The sequence below is a fragment of the Panthera uncia genome (genome assembly GCF_023721935.1).
Source record: "Panthera uncia isolate 11264 chromosome C1 unlocalized genomic scaffold, Puncia_PCG_1.0 HiC_scaffold_4, whole genome shotgun sequence".
NCBI lineage: Eukaryota > Metazoa > Chordata > Mammalia > Carnivora > Felidae > Panthera > Panthera uncia.
In genome coordinates, this window is record NW_026057585.1 from 26962325 (window position 1) to 26978310 (window position 15986).

General features: G+C 34.2%; 1 protein-coding gene across 7 annotated transcripts in view; it reads right to left on the bottom strand.

Moving 5' to 3' along the window:
- CCDC18 (coiled-coil domain containing 18) overlaps positions 1-15986 on the bottom strand; it is a 119303-nt gene that overhangs the window by 40802 nt on the left and 62515 nt on the right. For all 7 annotated transcript variants that reach the window (XM_049618425.1, XM_049618427.1, XM_049618430.1 and 4 more), the window contains 3 exons: positions 12351-12467; positions 6514-6681; positions 4455-4597 (listed from right to left, as the gene is read on the bottom strand). In XM_049618425.1, coding sequence (XP_049474382.1) covers positions 4455-4597; positions 6514-6681; positions 12351-12467 — 428 coding nt within the window. The remainder of the gene's footprint in view (positions 1-4454; positions 4598-6513; positions 6682-12350; positions 12468-15986) is intronic.

A 15986-nucleotide genomic window follows, 5' to 3' on the forward strand; every position in this document is an offset into this window, starting at 1 on the left:
ACTAAATATGACTGTATTACCTGGTACTATTTAGCAAGACAAGCCTTCTTTCCAATCTAACTACAGTTAGCTTGTGTAAAGCTCTGTATATGCTGAGAACCTCCATGGATAGGTGTCTCATTCACCTGGAATTTTTGTTACTGCAACACAGAAAATAAGGAAGCCAACCCATCAAAATATTCACCATAATGACCATATTAGTCATAGGAGAACCAAGTCAGTCACTTTTATTCAGAGTTTTATTATTTTATGTTATCTTTTTTAAGGACTAGAGATTCTCAGACTAGTACAACATTCTTGCTTTACAGATGAGGAAACTGGAAGCTGAGTGAATTGTCTGGGATAAGACAAATAGTTATTAATAGTGAGAGAATCAGGTTTACTAACTTTCCGTCAGTCCTGAGCTTATTCCAACATGGAAGCTCCTCTACCTACAGACAAATCAACATAGTGAGAAAAAGTTTTAAGTCCATATTTTGCTCATTCCAAAATGATATTCACTCATTAAAAAACTGTTAATGCCGTCCTCAATGGTGGGCAGAACTGACGCTCCTTTAATCAACATTTTTTGTTGGGTGTTTCTTTAGGTCTTTGATATTTTGTAAATTGAGTTTGCAAACAAGAACATTTCTTTTGTAAATGCAACTTAGACAAATTTGGATTTGTTCAAAGGGTTTTTAGTCTGATGTCTGTGAGTAAACTTAAGGAAAACTATAAAACTCCTGAAACAATATGTAAAATTACATATACATATGTTTATCTGTATATAGAAAATAATTCATAGCTTTATCATATCCTCAAATATGTCCATGGTCCAAAAAGTTAAGGAGCTGATTAGATAAGTGCATAATTACCCGTTTTCATATCTAAAATTTCAGGTAAGTGATATTTAGCTCAACTAATTCATTTCTTATATTAGAGGAGATATAAAACATAATTAGAAAATAATAATTGAAAGAGGTTGGCATATAGTACCAACAGTGAGAGCTTGTCAGCAAAGAAGTTGGGGGAAAATTATATTAAAAAATACAAGAACTCAGGGCACCTGGGTGGCTCAGTCAGTTGAGCGACCGACTGCAGCTCAGGTCATGATCTCACGGTTTGAGTTCGAGCCCTGCGTCTGGCTCTGTGCTGACAGCTCAGAGCCTGGAACCTGCTTCGGATTCTGTGTCTCCCTCTCTCTGCCCCTCCCCAACTCACGCTCTGTCTCTCTCTGTCTCAGAAATAAATAAACATTAAAAAAAAAAAATACAAGAACCCAAAAAGCACAGTAGTCTATAGACATTTAATAAGAAACAGAACTCTATATTCTTCAAGATTTTGTTGAGGTGCTACTATATTTCAGCATGGTATAATAATTGATGTAGGCAACAATAACCCTGAGATACCCAGAGAAGTTAAAAATGACAAGAAAATATATATTTTGGAAAATTTCTACCAAAAAGTGTTTTTTGTTTTGTTTTAAAGTTTCAGTACTTGGTGAAGATAAATTCCACTCCTATTTATTTATCAACACCTACTCATTCTTCCTTGATGCTAGGTGAATGAAGGATTAGTATAATATAATAAATATTTAAGGGTTAAAAAATTTTAATTATAGGGGTGCCTGAGTGGCTCAGTCAGTTAAGCATCCAACTTTGGCTCAGCTCATGATCTCACAGTCTGTGAGTTCGAGCACCACATCAGGCTGTCTGCATGCAGCCTGCTTAGGATCTTGTGTCCCCCACTCAGTCTGCCCCTCCCCTGCTTGTGCTCTCTCACTCTTTCTCTCTCAAATATAAAAACATTAAAAATTTTTAATTATAAATAATCCAATACTAAAAAGTTTTCTCTTTCAAAATTTTACAACAGGCTTTAAATCCACCAGTTTTTCCAGAAATACTTCACCTTCTTGATTGAAAGCAATCAAGTCTGAGACTGGAAATAGACTTTGTATATTAAAGTTCTATAAATTGTAGCTCCAGAAGTGAAAGAAACAAGTGGTACCAGAGAAAACAAAACCCGAAACCCTTCTCTTCCATGAGAAGAAGATATCATGGAGCTAGGGTATTTCTTTCTTATGAAGTTTAATCATTTTGCTCATAAGCTTCCTATGAGTATTTAGGATTTACTTTTCTTACTAAATGTGCCTATTAGCTATAATCAAGAGGTTTTGTCTAAAAGCCAAAGGGTGAGGGTAAGAATAGGAACAAGAAATTGCTTCAATTTTCTCATTGAAAGAGAAAGCAAGATCATCAGTGAGGGCAGGGATTGGTAAGGGGTTGTTGAGAATTTTGAAAGAAAATGACTAAGTGTCTTCTACAAAGTCAGTAATGTTTTGATTGCTAGGCAGCATGTCCCTTGAAATTATGAATTTAAAGTAAGATTGGTCAGCGTGCTTATATTTTTCTCCAGTTTCTGTAAAGATGCAAGCATGGAGTAGTGTGAGTTGGAACAACTTAACGGTATATAGACAAAGGAGTGAGAGGTAAGAGTTGCAAGCAGATGCAAATCATTGATTCTAATGACCTAACTTGAATTTAAGCTGGGTAGAGAAAGGAGAGGACATCAGGGAATGAGAGAGTGGTGGAACTAATGAATTAGAGATCTTGTGTAGATCAAAGAATCATTGAATTTGGGGTATTAAAGGGAATGAGGTGATAATATAGGTATAGATGCCTAATATCCCGATCATGGAAAAACTGCAGATAATGGAAATGACAAGATCTAGAGTAAATCATGTGAGGGAGTGGCTGAGGTATGATAGAGCTCAAGATCATTAGAGGAGAGGAATTTTTAAAATGAGATGCTAATGTGTCAGAAGGATCAGCTAATAGATATTGAAATCATCAAGAATAATGACACAATTGGTGTTGGAGGGAGCAACAATACATCAGGTGGCCTGTAGGTGTCAGCGACAGTGAGGGATAATATCTTGTCTGGTGACCAGAGGTTTACAGAGTTGGTATACACTATTCCATATCTCAACCCTGTGGTATAGGAACTGTAGGAACTATTGGAACTTTAGAGGGTTGCAGGACAAGAAACAAGGTCCTCAGGGAAGAGGCATATTTCTGTTAAAGCAAAGAAATGGGAAATACAGAGAATGTTTTTCAGGAAGGACTGTGAGTTTCAGAGGACAAGTAGAAGTCTCTCAGAAATTGGGATAAGTTGAGAGAAGGAAACAGTATACATGGTGAAGTTTTGGGAATTAGTATGAGATGACTGTTGAGCTGGAAATACACAGCTTCTTGTGGTGTGTAGCATAAGCAAGGATAAAGTTATGATGTAACTATTCAAGTAGACGCTGGTGGTGAGGCTATTTTGTGAATAGACACCAATCAATGGAAGAAAGTAAGTCTGAAACTGTGATCTTAGTCTTAAACAAAGGGCAATTCTCTTGACCCTGCTGAGAGAGTTGACATCTAGAAAAGCAAGTTGCAGGGCGCCTGGGTGGCTCAGTCGGTTGAGTGTCTGACTTCAGCTCAGGTCATGATCTCGCAGTCTGTGAGTTCGAGCCCCGTGTTGGGCTCTGTGCTGACAGCTTGGAGCCTGGAGCCTGCTTCTGATTCCGTGTCTCCCTCTCTCTCTGCCCCACTCCTGCTCCCTCTGTCTCCTTCTGCCTCAGAAATAAATAAACACTTAAAAAAAAATTAAAAAAAAGAAAGAAAGAAAGAAGGAAGAAAGAAAGAAAGAAAAGCAAGTTGCTGCTCAATGCACAAAGGCCTGATCTTTACTTCTGTCAGTGGGGGAGAGGGAACCTGGGGACATGGGGTTTTAGTTCAAGTGGCTAAGTTAATTCTTGAGTCCTGTTGGTAGCATGGCAGGTTAATTATGACTGTATTATTGATTATGTAAACTCTTATTGACAAAGTAGAAGAGGTCTGGGGAAGCTGGGGAATGCTTTCAGCTCATGGGTCCCTTTCTTAATCAATTAACTATTGATTCCTAGGCCTGGTTCAGCCAAATTAAATCGGAATCCTTAGAGGTGAGACGTAGGCATCAGTACTTTTTAAAGCTCCTCAGATAATTTTAAAGTTCAGTCAAGGTTCAGAACTACTGTTGTATTTACTGTGTCCCAGAAACAATTAGATCCTGGAAAGTTTTCAGTGAGTACATCTTTGCCTACAACTTTCAATAGTATTCACAATTTAATACAACACAACAGTTGTTGAGTGCCTATGAGATGTACTGAACTATGCTAATTGCTATAGGGATGACCCTGAAAGAAACCAGAAATTATCCAGTCCTTAAGGAACTTATAATACAACAGGAGGATAAAGAACAGTAAACTGTGGTACAAAAGAAGCATAAAGAAGGATATAAAGGTACAAACAAAATGCTACAGGAACACAGACTGTGAAGAAATTAAATCCTTAAGCAAAAGCTTCACTGAACATTATGTGATATTGAAATTCAGATAACTACCGATGTTGAAACAGGGAGAGAAAGAAAAACTAACATATTCATTTTACCTGGCAGTACCAGTAAGCTCAATGACTTTTTGCCTTTTCAAATCGGCTTCATGCGTGGCTGCTTCACATTTCTCCTCCATTTTTCTCAACTTTTCAGCTGAACTTTCCCTTTGTTTTTGAAGCTCTTGTTCCAGTTTTGATACCTTGTAAAACAATTTTCATTAAGTATTTTAAGTTCAGTCACAGCTTAACATTCTTTGGAAGAAAAATATATATTTATATAAATATGTGGTCTAGCCTATAATTCAGTTTCAAGATGTATTATAAAACTCAAAGTACACACCAGGAAATAATGTTCTGGAAATAAAAAAGCAAAACTAAACTTTGTATATTAAAGATATTTCATTCATATTACATATTTATAGAAGTAGTCACATCATAACACTAAAATAGGATTTATAAGAATTGAACAAAATAATGGTTAATTTTCCTCTTTTCATTATCCCTATTTGAAATGTTTCTTCTCTTGTCAAACTATGTTGCTTTCCTTCTTCACAAATTGGCTCATTTGGTGAAAGATTTCTAGATTCTCAACTGCCATCAAACGTTATCACTTGAATTTGCTTCTATTCATTATTTCTTATGTTCCCCTACAGTGAAGGAGGTATTCTTCCTCCTATATAACTCAAATTGCTTCACTGGTGTTCTGGAATCACTTTCTCAGGAAACTATCCACTTTCTCAGGAACTCATACTCTTGACTATCTCTGCTCTCTCCTCTGGGCTTCTTTGTATTAATTAGCATTTAAACACGTTCAAGACATTCCCATCACAAAAAAAACTATCCTTCAGGGGCACCTGGGTGGCTCAGTCAGTTAAGCTTTCAACTCTTGATTTTGACTCAGGTCATGATCTCACAGTTCATGAGTTCAAGCCCCACACTAGGCTCTGCACTGACAGCCCAGATTCTGTCTCCCTCTCTGTCCTTCCCCCACTTGCTCTCTATCTCTCAAAATAAATAAAAATAAACTTTTAAAAATTATTTAAAAAAACTATCCTTCATATCTCTACCTCCCTCCAACTACCACTGCTCTTTCTTTCCTCCTCTTCAAAGCCCAATTTCTCAGTTCTCCATGCTTACTGTATCATCTTCTCATTTCTCATTCATTCCTCAACCTGAAGAAATCATTTTTTTTTCAACCCAAAGCAATCTAGCCATTCTACAGAAACCGTGCAATGTCACTAATAACATCCATGTTGGTAATTCCAGTAGACATTTCTCAACCATTATTTTATTTGATCTTGATTTCAACGGCCCATGACACCAATTATCATTCCTTATTTCATGAAATACTTACTTTGGTTTCTATGTACCATATCTCACAGAGATCTATCTAAGTCAATCTTCTCACCCATCATTCTGTATTTTCTCCCTAATTAATTTCAGCCACTCCATGTTTTCAAAGAACATTTACAAAACTGCTCTTCAAATTAATATCTGGCTAATGATTTTAATATCCTCTCGGCTCTTCTAAAACCTCTCACCAAATAATTAAATACAAATTCTAAGTCATTAATATCCACACTTCCAACTCAAGTTCCAAGAATAAAATTAAAATAGTAGCCAGGTAAAAAGTAAAGGGAACCATTGAAAACCCACCCACTCTCTGTTTTATTAAATAGCCCATTCATAAGCAGAAAGAATCTAAAGATGAGTAATAATCTGAAAGGATCCAACATGGAATCTATGCATAGTGGAACATGAATGAAAGGTAGAAAGAGAATACTTTATACAGTGGAAAATTTACCCCAAATACTAGAGAAATTTTTAGATTTTTTAGAAATTTAGATCACATGTCCTGATCCAAAAACAAGGTTGAATAAAGAAGTCTAAATTATAACTAAGTTCTCTGGATGGCAAAAATGTGCCTATGCTATTAGAAATGCAGGTCAGAATACACAGAAATAGAACTTTATTCATCTTACAATATTAATACAGAATATTTCTTATAATATGAAATCCTTGACGTAAATAGCAACCAATAAAACAAAAAAGCTATTATCAATTTTTAAAATTTATATTTTATACAAGTAAAACCATTTTGGCCAATAATATATACCTGTTTTTCAAGTTTAGTTTGAATGTCTTCTAGCTCTCCATTTCTAATTGTCTCTTGTTGTAACATTTGCTGCTGCTGCTGAAGAGTATGCTGTAGAATAACATTCTGCTCAGCAGTCTCTTGAAGACTGTGATTTTTTATCTTTAGTTCTTTTTGTAAACAGTATACCTAACAAATATATACATTTTTCATTAAAATGACATGTTTCAAATAGAAAGCAATATAATGTCAAAGCTGTGTTCCTTATTATCTTCACTTGTCATGTGGGACAATTATATTTAAGTTTGTTATATGGAAGGGCAGGTTCATTTTTCTGATGGGAAGATGTTAGAAGGGCCTGCTTATAGAGCCGGCTCTTGGCTTTTCAAACATTCCCTAAGTGATGACATTGTTTTGCTTGGCTCTGGCACTGAATCATGCTTTCCTCCTGGGAGTTCGTAATTTTAATACTTGTGACTGTCCTAGGTGACCAGCCCCCCATAAAAAAAACCCTGAACTTTAAGTCACAAACAGGCTTCTCTGGGCAGAAACACTGCCCACATATTACCATATTTCACTGCTACAGAAAGGAGCATGTTTTATGTGATCCCTCCCAGAGAAGGCAGAGAACACAGAAAGGTATGGATTTTTCCATACTCTGTCTGATGAATCTTTTCTCCTTACTGATAATAAACTATAGCCATAAAAGACCTGCATAAATGTTAGGTGCTATTTATTTATTGTATTATCGTTGCTACTATTGCTGTTGTTTGTAAAATGGTATCTCAGCAAAGCACTCAAATATTCATGCTCCAAAAAATACATAAGGAAATGACAGTATCAACTAAGAAATTGTATTCATTTACTCCACATATTTAGGACTTGAATATGCTGGTCCCTAAAACTGCTTTAAAAGATACCTTTAAAATTATCTGGAAGTACCTATTAAGAAAGGAAAAAAAAATTGCTTTGTCCTAGTAATCCAAATCCAATAAATATGCCAAATTATTTTAAAAATCATACTAATAATACAGCATATTTTAATATGTATTTTATAATATTCCTTACCTGTTCTCAAAAGTAAGAGGTTTAATAAATGATGATTTATCAATCTGATTTCAAATGATGCAACCATTTAATATCATAATTTAAAAGACAGTAGCAAATATAATATTTTGCAAAATGAAATTAAGTGAAAAAATAGAATTACGTTTCATTGACATAATTATGAAAAACATGCAAGTAACTAGAAAACTGAAAACTTAAGTATTAGAAAGTAGATTGTAGGTAAACCTTTAAAAGATTTCTTATTGTTGCTTACCCCAAACTATTTTTAACATGAAGGAAAATAAAAACCATTCCTTTAAAGCAAAAAAATCTTTCCAGTAAGTATTCCAGAAGAAAGGAATTTTAAACTTCTAAGAAATAGTGGAGGAAAACAATGATTTGGTCCTTTTTTCTAATTATCCAGCAATTGAACATTCAGCAGCATGATGAAGGGCTTAGGGACCAATATTCTTTGTTCATGATAAGAAACTCTTAAATGTCACATTTCTTCATTATCTAATGATACTGTAAACTTGGAGAACCATATGCAACTAACCAATTTCTTATTCTGTTATTATAGTTCTTTATTATGATAATCTACTTAATTTTGTCTGTATGAAAATAATTTATTTAGGGCAAACATGTATCAGTATCACCTGTTTGTTTTACTAGCTAGCTCCCGAGAAAACTGCAGATCACATTTAGTGCAGTAGTTTATTTTCTATAGAACTGATTTGCCTGCAAGAGAAGTTTAAATAGTATTTTTTCTAAAACATCCTGTCTTAGACTTCTTTTTCTGGTCAGAGAAAAAAGTGGACAAGATGTTAAGACAAGACAAAGGTAAGATAAGACAAAACAGAAGAAAAGAAGGTAAATCTTAACCAAAACGCCAAGAAAGCCATACCACATAATAACAATAAAAATTTATTTCAGTAATCTGGCCACTGGAAAAATAATTTCAATTAAAAATATTGAATATCTGTTAGTTTTATCACAAATATCAATTCACAAAAATCAACCTGCATCTACCCAACTTAAAGTGGCATTTTATTGTACTACCCTTTAATTTCCATTTGACTTTAAAATATAAGAAATAGTTTTTCATTATATTTTCTGCTACATTATGATATTCGGAGAATCAAGTATTCCTAAAGGATTCACTATTTTATAACTGGGGGCAAGAAGAAAGTAGAATTTATACTTTAAAATCTACTTTACAATGAACTTTATCTAGATTAATCTATATCCAAAGGAAAAACACTCACAATTATTACTTAAAAATAAAACATAACCCAGGGGCGCCTGGGTGGCTCAGTAGGTTCAGCTTCCAATTTAGGCTCAGGTCGTAATCTCATGGTTTGTGAGTTCAGTCCCCCCATTGGGTGGTGCTCTCTGTTGTCAATGCAGACCCCACTCTAGATCCTCTTTTCCTCTCTCTCTGCCCCTTGTCCACTCACGCTCTCTCTCAAAAACAGATAATTTAAAAAAATAAATAAAACATAACCCAGAAAAGTTACTGATATGATATGATGATGCCAAATCCTCAAAATTTAAGTCCATCAATGTGAGTAAAAATATCAATAAAATAACTGATTTTATTTGAAGAAATGCTATATGCAAAAATGTTTAGACTTACTCACATCTGTTTTGTGTTTACTTTCTCCTATCATATTAACAGTGTAATTCTGCATCAACACATATTTTTACCACTTTGTAAAGCATTTTATTTATTTATTTTTTTTTAATTTTTTTTTTTCAACGTTTTTTATTTATTTTTGAGACAGAGAGAGACAGAGCATGAACGGGGGAGGGGCAGAGAGAGAGGGAGACACAGAATCTGAAACAGGCTCCAGGCTCCGAGCCATCAGCCCAGAGCCTGACGCGGGGCTCGAACTCACGGACCGTGAGATCGTGACCTGGCTGAAGTCGGACGCTTAACCGACTGCGCCACCCAGGCGCCCCTAAAGCATTTTAATATGGAATTAAAATCTTTTCAAAATGATTTAGAACCCCAAATTACTATTATTTTAATCATAAATGTACTTACTTCAATATCTGGAAAACAGTATATACCTGAGACAAAAATCTCAGAGGAATTTTTATTATCTTTCTGTGGTGGATAATCAACATTTAGTTTTTACAACTGGCTAACTTCTTCTCAATATGCTCTAGAGCCACTCAATTATTCAGCTAGTGTGTGATTTAAAGATTACTGATTTAATCTACAGATTAAAAAGATCTAAAAGATTAAAACACCTTTATAACATCACTATTATTAACAGAATGGACGTACTGTGAACCAAATCCAATTTTCTAAAACCTAGCTATATATGATGAAAATCTCACAATTCTGATAAATTACAGCTGACTCTTGAACAATATGAGTTTGAACTGCATAGGTCCACTTATGCAGCTGTTTTACAGTAGAGTTCTGCAAATATATTTTCTCTTTCTTATGATTTTCTTAATCACATTTTCTTTCCTCTATCCTACTTTACTGTAAGAATACAGTATATAATACATATAACATAGAAAATCTGTGTTGATCCCATGTTTATGCTATGGTAAGGCTTCTGGTCAACAGTAGGCTATTTGTAGTTAAGTTTTTGGGAAGTCAAAGGTTATATGAGGATCTTCAACTACATGGAGAGGGGATCAGTGCCTCTAACTTCTGCATTGTTCAAGGACAACTGTAATTAACTGTAATATTAACTAGAATGACATTAAAATTTGCTCTAAAGACAAATAACTCAAAAGTAGATAAATGTATGGGGTGGTACTTAAAAAAAACAAAGTAAATAGTAATTGGATTTTTTCCATGTTTTTTATCAGAAGGACTGAACGATAACCTGTTAAGTAAGCCAATTCATGTGCACTGAGGTAATAATTTAGCAGCAATAAAAGGTGAAAATCTTTCTAACTTACTTACTTATTCCCTAGTATAGTTGTACATATTTTACTACTTCTGATTTCTAATTCAGTTTGGAGCCTAGGTTTATATTGCCAGCCATTTTGAAAATAATTCTGTTCATTTTAGATAACTGTCTATTATCCACCCTACTCACTGATTCGGTTTCTGAGAACACAAAGTCTAAAGCTCAACAAATCCCCTTGTTACAAACACTGCCTGTCTCCAGATTCCATCTCTGTCAAGTCCATTTACACTGAAGTATAATGAAGGCTATCGAATAAATGTCTAAATAATGTTTTAAAGAAGTTCACAGTAAAATAAAAATAAATATATTTTTAATAAAATAAAATATTTCTATTTTAAGAAGTCAAAGTATCTATAGTTTAGGCAATTCAAATTCCATATACTGCAGTGGAGAAATACATGCCTGTCTGTCAAAGATGCTATAAAAGCCTTCATGGAGGGGCATGGAAGGAAGAAGGCAGGACCATATGAAATATGAAGATTTCCTTTTTTAACCTCTAAACTTATATAATTATGTGATACACCTAAGTGTGGAGTGCTGGTCAACTATATACCTGTTTTTAGATCTGTGTCTGCTTTCCCCCTGCTCTGCTCCATGTTTTGCAGGAAATTCCCCTCTGGGTAATAGAAACATTTAGCCAATGTGAGGGACCTGTAGCAGTTCTCTTCCTCTACAGTCTCAGCTTTAACTAGACAGACTCCTTCTTTGTGGCCCTAGCTCACTAGGCAGTCCTACTTCTGTACTATAGTCCACCATTTCTGCCTGATATTCTTCTATCCCTGATGATGGTAGTAGGTCCTTTCTCTTTTCTTTTTTTTTAAATGTTTATTTATTTTAGAGAGCGAGACAGGGAGAGAAAGAGGGAGGGAGGGAGAGAGATGAGCATGAGCAGGGGAGGGGCAGATAGAGGAGATACAGAATCTGAAGCAAGCCCCAGGCTCTGGGCTGTCAGTGCAGAGCCTGACACGGGGGCTCGAACTCATGAACTGTGAGATCATGACCCAAGCTGAAGTCAGACGCTTAATGCTTAAATGACTGAGCCACCAAGGCGCCCCATAGTAGGTCCTTTCTTATGATAATCTCTGAGTCACTTTACCATGCTTTGTTTGCTTCTCCCCTCTTCCATGATATATGTATCTAATTCTCTGCATAAAATTCTATTTTAATGATACACAAAGGATTCTGTTTTTCTGGCTGTAACTGGCTGAATATATTCTAGTCAACTTTGATGAGAATTTGTTGGGGACGATTATGAACATGAATTTAAGGTTTAAAGCTTATCTTTAATTTATATTTTAAAATATAACTTATTTTAAATTTGTATTATAAATTCTAACAAAGAAATAAAGGAATTCTTCACTAAGATTATCCCCTTGAGCAAACATTTAGTGAGTACATATTATGTTGAAAGCAAAGTGGTAGACACTGAGGATATAGAGATGAATAAGATAACTTGAATCATCTATCCAGTATCTTAAAAACTCATCTCAATAGAGAAAGTCGAATTTCTAAACCTAATTTTTAACCCTTTAGACAACCAGAAGTAGCAAAATCAAAATGGAAGAAAATTTGAAGAATTTTATAATTCTAAATCTAAAATAATATTTTAAAGTTAATCATTTTAGAGTTAATCTGTGATATTAATAATAATTTAATCTTATGATTCCCTAAAAATAGATAAAAGAATCAGCATTTTAAGGTGTCATATTTTGTGTTGCAGTGAATTGTTTCATAAAGAATATAAAATTGGGATTTACATTTTAATGGAAAGATTTTTTCATCAGCTACATAAAGACATACTTTTAAACAATCTTAAAAATATCTCAAAAAGAAATCACTTGGAAAATATGCTATTTAACAAAAATGTTAATTTACCTCTTCAGATTTCTTCTTTAGCTGTTTTTCAAACTTTTCCTTATTTCCTTCCAATTGATTCAAATGCAAGGCAAGTTCTTCCTTACACATTTCTAGTGCTGAATCTAGTTGTCTGACCTAAGCAGGAAAAAAGCAAAAAAAAAAAAAAAAGGAAAAGGAAAGTCAACTAATATTAATATTAATGAGTGTTTATTATGTGCTCAATATTTTACAGATTTATCTCCTCATGTTACCTAACTGCTTCAAACAGTGAATACACAGTCCAGCTTAGAATACAAAATGCTATCACAGAAAAGATTTATGTAGAAAACTAATTTTTCATTACAAATTAGGAAACCAGAGACTGGAATCCTGAAGAACATATAGAACATGAACAAGTAAAGAAGGGCATTCCAGGAAGAGGGAATATTTTCAGAGACAAGACAATGAAAGGAAATGGTGCGAAGTTGGTAGTTTAGGGTATGAAGAGAATCAATTTATGGGAGATTAGATTGGAAAGACAGACTGGGGCCAATTGTCAAAAACCTGTAAGCCAAACACCCTAAAATATTTAATATTTACCTAAAAAGGTAAGCAATATTTAAGCCTATTCTTTAAGCTCCTTTGATCAAGAAAAATAGTAAAATGAGCATACACTGGTGTACTGTGCTAATAATGCATTGGTGTGAATATTCTGAATATGCTGAAGTCACTAAGAAATAAAAATGCTTTTGTTAGCTAGGGAAAAAAAAGAAACTTAGGAGATGGCTGCATTTGCTCTAAATCTGAAAATATTTTCAAAAAGGCAGCAATGTAACTTAGTTCAAGCGTTGACACAGCTGCAGATGCTTTACACTGCCTTAAAGAGCAAATGGGCAAAGAGCAACCCACTTTCAATAATTTTTTTTCACAAAAATTAGTTCAAGGGCCACAATTTGCACATGTGCTCCACAGCCCATCTGTCAATAAGATTCTTCTTTTGCTCCTTTCTTGGTGTAATTTTGAGCTTCTCAGGAGTGTTTTTTTCCCCCTCTAATGCCAACAGCATTCTTGTAAGTCATCTTGAAGGTGTAAAAATAATCTTAAGAAAAAGAGAAAAATGCCTCTTCTGGCAGATACTATTTATTCTACATCATGAAATTATCCTCACAACTCTTATTTCTAAATAGAGAATCTTGAAAGACAGTTTTTGAAGATTGTCCCTATAGCCTGTGAATATAACCATTAATAGCTAAAAAGTTTATAATTTTGAAAGATTATCCTTGTTAACAAATTGTTGCCCTAGTAATAATTTTTAAATTAACATTTGTTTTATGAAAGGTATAAATACTTATCGGTTTTCTTTCTGAAGCATGAGAACGAGCACTGGTACTTGTATCATCTCCCATATGCAGAGAAAAAATAAAATCTATGACTCTGCAAGAATATCATACCTGATAATTAACAGTGTAAAAACTAATTCTGGCAAGATTTATCACTAGATGTTAAAACCATTGGTTATAAGGTTGTTGAGGAGCAGGACATTCATACTGCCTGAAAGAATCACCCCACATTTTGTTTATTAATTATATAGGAAAAAACTGTGTCCTTAACATGGTGAGATCTGGCAATAATTAGCTTAAAAAACATGTCAGTATTGTCAATGCCAATAATGGGGTGGTCTGACATGTGCTTCCAGATAGGAAGCAATAGAAGAGCACAATATAACTCATGTGGTATTCTAGCTGACCTACACTTTTCAGAAGATTCAGTATCAGGAAGAATAGAAGGAGTAAGTGAGTTTAAGGAAATCTAAAGTGCCAGATGTAACATGTAATTATAATTGAATCCTAGATTGGAAAAAGAAAAAGAACAAGCTGAAGTAGTGTTTCTCAAGGTTTTAATGGGCATACAAATCACCTGGGCACCCTACTCAAATACAGATTAAGATTCAGTAGAAGGGCCAGGATTAGGGTAAGACAGGAGACATGTGTTCAAAATTTAAGGAGGCACTAACTCTCAGGGTCATGCCAAGCACCAGCCCTCCACTTACATAACCCTGAGAGTAAGCATCTCGTTAAGTTGTGCACCAGAAGCAACTCACTTGCTTCACCTTAGTCCCAATTCTGTTCAGGAGGTCTGGGGCACAGATGAAATTCTGTTCACAAGTTCCTAGGTGATGTTGATGCTGCTGGTCCATAGACCATGCTTTGAGTAGAAGGCTATAAAGAACAATTTTAAATAATCAGAAAAATTTCAGTACAGACTATGTGTTGAATGATGTTGCTGATTAATTTTTACTTTCTCTGGTATATAAAAGTGCTGTACAGATGTAGGAGAAAGTTTCTGCTCAGAGGAGATGCAAGTTTAAATATTAAGGTGGAAGAGGGAGACAGAGGATCTGAAACAGGCCCTGTGCTGATAGCATACAGCCAAATGCGGGGCTCAAACCCACAAACCACCAGATCACAACCTGAGCCGAAGTTGGATGCTCAACCGACTAAGCCACCCAGGCGCCCCTCTAGTCTAACTTTCTTAAACAAAAGCAGCTAAGTTCTTTTTTTGTTGTTTATTTTTTTTCCAGTTCTGACTTTCCTTGGGAAGAAAAAAAATTCCAGAGTGGAATATAAAAGCAATCAAGAGAAAACAAATAAACAAAATCCCTAAATCTAATAAGCACCTTCTCAATTTTTTATTTAACAGCAGGTAACATAATTGCTTTAATTTATTGGTTTCTTGTTACCTCAGAATTTTCCCATCAATCTTCTAGTTCTCATTAATCATACTCTCATAGGTGATATAACTTTAAATTGATTCTTATAACTTTCCTACACTACAGGTAGAAAATTCATAATTCTATGATTTCATTAGTTACCTTTGTATTTCCTTTGTTAAACAGTTGGATTGATTGCATTTTTCAAGAATGTACTGATTATAAGAATATAACCTTCAATTGGTTACTTTAAAAACAAAATCCAAAATTTTTTATGCAAAGAACAAATTAATGTATGTACAGGCACATGGCCAAAAGTCAAAAAAGGAAGGTAGTAATGATATAATCAGTAAGAAGAGAACTAGATTTCAAATATTCTATTGTTGCTACAAATATCCAGTATGTCAAATTTGGTATAGTGATAGGAACATTGCTTCTATATTTTTTCCTCATTTTGACATTTGCCCGAATAACATCAAACCTATTAAAGCTATTAAGGGAATAAAACCCAATATGATAATTTATTCTCTAATTGATTTTAATATCTGGTTATTAACATATGGAAATAAATTACTAGATGATTGGCTAGATGTGTTAGGTCATTTAATTAAAAACAGAAGTGGCAATACAGATTTTATTTAATGAAATTATTTCATGCTTACAACTTTTTCATGTTAATGATCTTAGAGGTTACTTTTACATGAGGAAATGAATGGATATGGCATTATATGTTACAAGTTTTGGAGAATACTATATGAAAGTTATGGATAAACATACTATTGTGTTTACATGGGCATACTGGGTCACAAAATGGATTAAAAACAGAATACTGGTCAAAAATAACACTGGATTTTTAAAATATCCTTTATATTCAAGCCATATATGACAGAATAACATCAGCATGTTTGGACCTATTTTTTTTTTTTTTTTTAATTTTTTTTTCAACATTTTTTATTTATTTTTGG